At 38.6% G+C, this 4,406-nt stretch overlaps 1 protein-coding gene across 1 annotated transcript in view; it reads left to right on the top strand.

Moving 5' to 3' along the window:
- SACM1L (SAC1 suppressor of actin mutations 1-like (yeast)) overlaps positions 1-4,406 on the top strand; it is a 101,945-nt gene that overhangs the window by 64,723 nt on the left and 32,816 nt on the right. Inside the window, exons 15-16 of the mRNA XM_018568859.1 lie at positions 1,969-2,038; positions 2,188-2,260. Of these exons, the coding sequence (XP_018424361.1) occupies positions 1,969-2,038; positions 2,188-2,260 (143 nt within the window). The remainder of the gene's footprint in view (positions 1-1,968; positions 2,039-2,187; positions 2,261-4,406) is intronic.

Below are 4,406 nucleotides of genomic sequence, written 5' to 3'. Positions count from 1 at the left end.
TAGCGCAATGTTAATTTTTGCGCGCTGGGGCACCGGACGCGTATTTACGTTTATAGGCGCGTAAACGTGGGGGTGGGGGAGTTAAACATTTTGGGGGTTTTTTCCCCCTTTTTTATATCTGACTTTTATTTTATTTTACTTTTTTATATGTGACTTTTATTTATTATTATTTGTATTAATTTTTTTGCACTTATTGTTATTGCTATTATATAGGGGGATAACAATCCCCCTATATAATAGCAAAGGCACACTGACAGGTCCTCTTTATGGAGACATTAGGGGTCTCTAGGACCCCTAAAGTCACCTGTGGACCCCAAAAGAAGCTGATGAAGCAGAGATCTGCTTCATCAGCTTCTTCTCTCTGGCTATAGCAGCCAGATGACTGACAGGTGAATGCGGAAGTGATGTAATACACTTCCGCAAACCGTGCGGACGCAAACGAGCACATATAGGCGATCGGCGGGCTATGGACCCGCTGATCGCCTATATGTGAAACACCCGGTACCGGGTGTTCGCATTGGACGGATCTTTTCTGCCCGTGCGTGCCCGCTAGGGGGCGCGCACGAGCAGAAAAAAAATGCCGCCTGGCGACGGCAACACGCCAATGAAGCAGTACCGTCCGTCCGTTTTTCTACTACGGGCGGACGGCAAGAGGTTAAACTAATGAATGCAAGATAATTTCATATGAGCATGCAGAATTGCATGCTGATATGATTTGTAGTGAAAGGGCTATAGGTCCACTTTAAATCCTGATTTTTAGCGTCACTTTAATGGATTGGAGTCCATTGAGTGACACTGAAAATCTTTCATCTCTGGGATTATGAAAGGATTTTACAGTGAGTACAAAACTCCTATTAAGATACCAAATACCATTTGCAATCCAATGGTCTTACAAGCATACATGTATCTGTGGTGCTCAAGGTGACCGCATGGATGGCGGTGTGCAAACACTAACAGCAAATGCACGGATTTCACCTACACACACTTGAAAATTCAAATATCAATATTCCATTGATTATATTCATTTAGTGAAGAATGTCATATCATGTCATATGGTGCAAACGTTTCAGGTCCTCGCAGGAATCCTTTATCAGAGCGACACAGTGACAAAATACATTGGTGAACATACAACTATATATGCACATCAGTCGAGGTGCAAAGAGAACAACCCATTAATTCATAATGATGTAATTCCCGCCAAAATGTTAAAAAATTTACATACCAAAACAAAGTGAGGCATAGGTGAATAAACGAAAATAAACCAATACCATGCTCATTTAGCTGCTGGTACTGTATGTATATAGAGAATCCAGCTGTTATTTCATATGGTCCCGAACGGACCGCGTCCCCGGTTGCCATGGCCACCATTGTAGCGTGAAGAGCAGTCTTTGCGATCCCCATAGTGCCCTGCGCATCCCCCGGAGGCTGTAGACCTGCCCTCCGGCGTCTGTTCGTTGCTAGGATGCAGTCAGAGCGGCCAGACTGTAAGCAGCGGCCGCTCGTATCATAATGGCATACAGCAAAGGGGGAGGCTGAAGGTGCTCAGCATACATAAGACGTTAAACTGACAGCATGTATGAGTACATTAGGTGAAGCCTTTGAATCAAAATAAAGGAGAGAAAGAAAAAAGGGAGGGGCTAGAAGTGCAGCCTGTATAATGTGGATGGCATAATTGAGCTATATTGTGCTATTGAGACCCCTGGTATGCATTGTGTCCAATGTATTTTCTATTTTAATGTTTCAATGAAACATAATGAAAAGATATTTATTATATCCAAAAGCTGTATCACTTTGGGTAGACTGCTCTTTAAAGAAAAAATCTGAAATGTTTCTGAAGATTTGGTAGTCTGTGTAGCCAAAGGTGTACCGCTACGCAAAATGTTATGTCTATTGGTATCATTTACGTATATTAAAATTTTAGTTCTGTTTGTTGGGCATTAAGCATTTTCATCTTGTCTCCAATTTTAGAGACTTGGCGTGCTCCATATTGGTCAAAGAATTGAAGAACAAGCGCAGTTTGAAAAAATGTACAAAAATGGTATGTTTCCTCCAGTTTTTCATGTGGGTGACGGTACAAAGGCCAGTCATGCTACATTGTGCTTTCAAAGTAAAATTAGGATCTGTCAAAATGTAAATGCGATTTACTTTAACTTTTTTTTTTATATAACATAAACAATGTTTTTTCAGCTTGGGCTGACAATGCAAATGCATGTGCAAAGCAGTATGCAGGAACAGGGGCACTGAAGACAGACTTCACAAGGCAAGTTTTTAATTTTTAAAGTAAATTGTTATACAGTTATTGATTTTGGATGCTTTCTATATTAATTATACATGTTGAATGTTCAAAGAAAATGTATTTTCCCAGTCAGAGTGGGGAAGAGTTGAAATCACCATGAGGTTTTTATTTCACTCTTTGGTTATGGGTAGGGACTTTTCACATCACTTGCTATCATGCTGACCACTGCCATTGAACAGGAAGTGAGGGAAAATCTTTCTAATTAAGGCACAGCCAACAGTTAAAACTTGACAGCGGTTCCAAGGTTCAATAAGAATAAGGTTCAGGGTGGGTAACAGAAAAGCTACATTTGGAAGCTTAATTCATGATGAAGGATTTGTACTTGTTGATCAAAGACTTTTTTCAATTTGCAGTGTTCTTTTCAGCTAAAAATATTTTTGTTTCTGTTAAAGATGACAATAAAATCCCCAGTGTTGGCCACTAGGAGAAAGGGGACATCACTCCCTTGTTCAGGTGACAGTGCTAGGGTCTAGTAGTTGGCCACTAGACCCAAGCACTCCCACGTGGGAGAGAAAGCCCCTATGAGCAGACATTGTCACTTTGCCATAAATGTACAAAGTGACAGTGTTTCTTTAAAAGTTATACGATTGTCTTACAGGGAAATATTTTACAGTTGTTATTACTTAGGACCATATGGTAATGAATGGATTGATTGTATTGATTTAAATGAGTTTGTGAGCTCAGAAAGGAATCCCCCATCCCCTTCCTTACGAAAATCAGGTACAGATGCACAGGGAAAACTGAAAGGTTAAACCTGATGGGCTTTAACTTGGTATAAAACCACATATCGGATACAATGTAGTGCTCTTCTCAGTAGTATTTCTATTTTTTAGTGTCAGTATTGCTTTTAAAGTAGTTTTGCTTGTAGAGACTATTGAACCTTACTGGGAGTATGCAAGAACATTTGGGAGTCTGTTTGTTTATAAAGCAGTAAATCTGACATTAGCCAAACATTCACTGCAGATTAATATTCCTGGTACATGTGTTTTAACTGACAAGTGATTCACCACCAATCAATGTTTGTGAAATTCACATTCACTACTTTATAAATGTACCCCTTGGTGCTAGTGCATACCTAATGCTCTGAATTATTTTGGTTTTAGCAATACTTCTCATTTACTGACTTCCGTAATTATGCCCAGTGCTAATACTTCTCCCAGACTTTATTTATTCATCCTTAGTACCAGTTCATCCATTATATCTATGCCCTTAAAGTAGCTTGTCATTTAACTCCATGGATTACAGTAAGGCGCACATTACAGTATTGTTTTATGTTAAAAAATCTGAGGGTTTAACTCTTTCGCTGCCAAGCCCTCCGGAACATTTTTCAAATCAGCTGGCCAAGCCATTTTTGAATTTTCTGCAATTTTTTCCTATTGATTTGATTTTCAACTGCTGCGTTGCTAGCGTTTGTAAAAAAAACCCCAAACCATATATTTTCTGAAAGCGCAGGCCCGGTAGAATAAAAAGATGGTGATACTAAATTTGTAGGCCCTGCGATAATTGCGCAAATGTTTCTCAAATTAATATTAAACCGATAAAAATACACAATTCAATTGTTAAAACACACCAAAATCAGTATCCGTGCACAAAAAAAATAATTTTCTGACTAAATCTAAAAGATAAAACTGTATTGAGTTAATAAATAACAAATATTAGCAAATTTGTAATTGCGCCTTTTTGCGAAAAGGTAAAAAAATGAAGGTATGCAAAACTGTAAATAATCGACTTATGTAAAAAATTGTTTTGGTGTTTGTGTTGTGATAAAATGATACAGGTGTATATTTAATTGCAACACAAGGTATCACAACGCATGGCAATGAGTCACAAAGCTTTGCCATGCGCTGCCACAGTTAATTTAATGTTTTTTTTTAAAGAAAATAAATAAATAAAAAAGATCATGGGGGGAGGGAGGGGTTGTGCTTTTTTTTTATTAGTATTTTTTTCTGCAGCCTCAGCACTCAATGAATGGGAAGCACTCAGCACAGAGGCTTCCGATTCCATTCAGAAACTGCTGATAGTAAAATATTTACTATCAAGCAGTTTATGAATGGGGAGAAGCCTCTATAGGGATTGCTACTCCCCATTCAGAAATTCATGAATGAACAGG

The sequence above is a fragment of the Nanorana parkeri genome, unplaced genomic scaffold (genome assembly GCF_000935625.1).
Source record: "Nanorana parkeri isolate BGI_ZX_2015 unplaced genomic scaffold, ASM93562v1 scaffold1255, whole genome shotgun sequence".
NCBI lineage: Eukaryota > Metazoa > Chordata > Amphibia > Anura > Dicroglossidae > Nanorana > Nanorana parkeri.
This window is presented reverse-complemented; position numbering and strand designations above follow the sequence as displayed.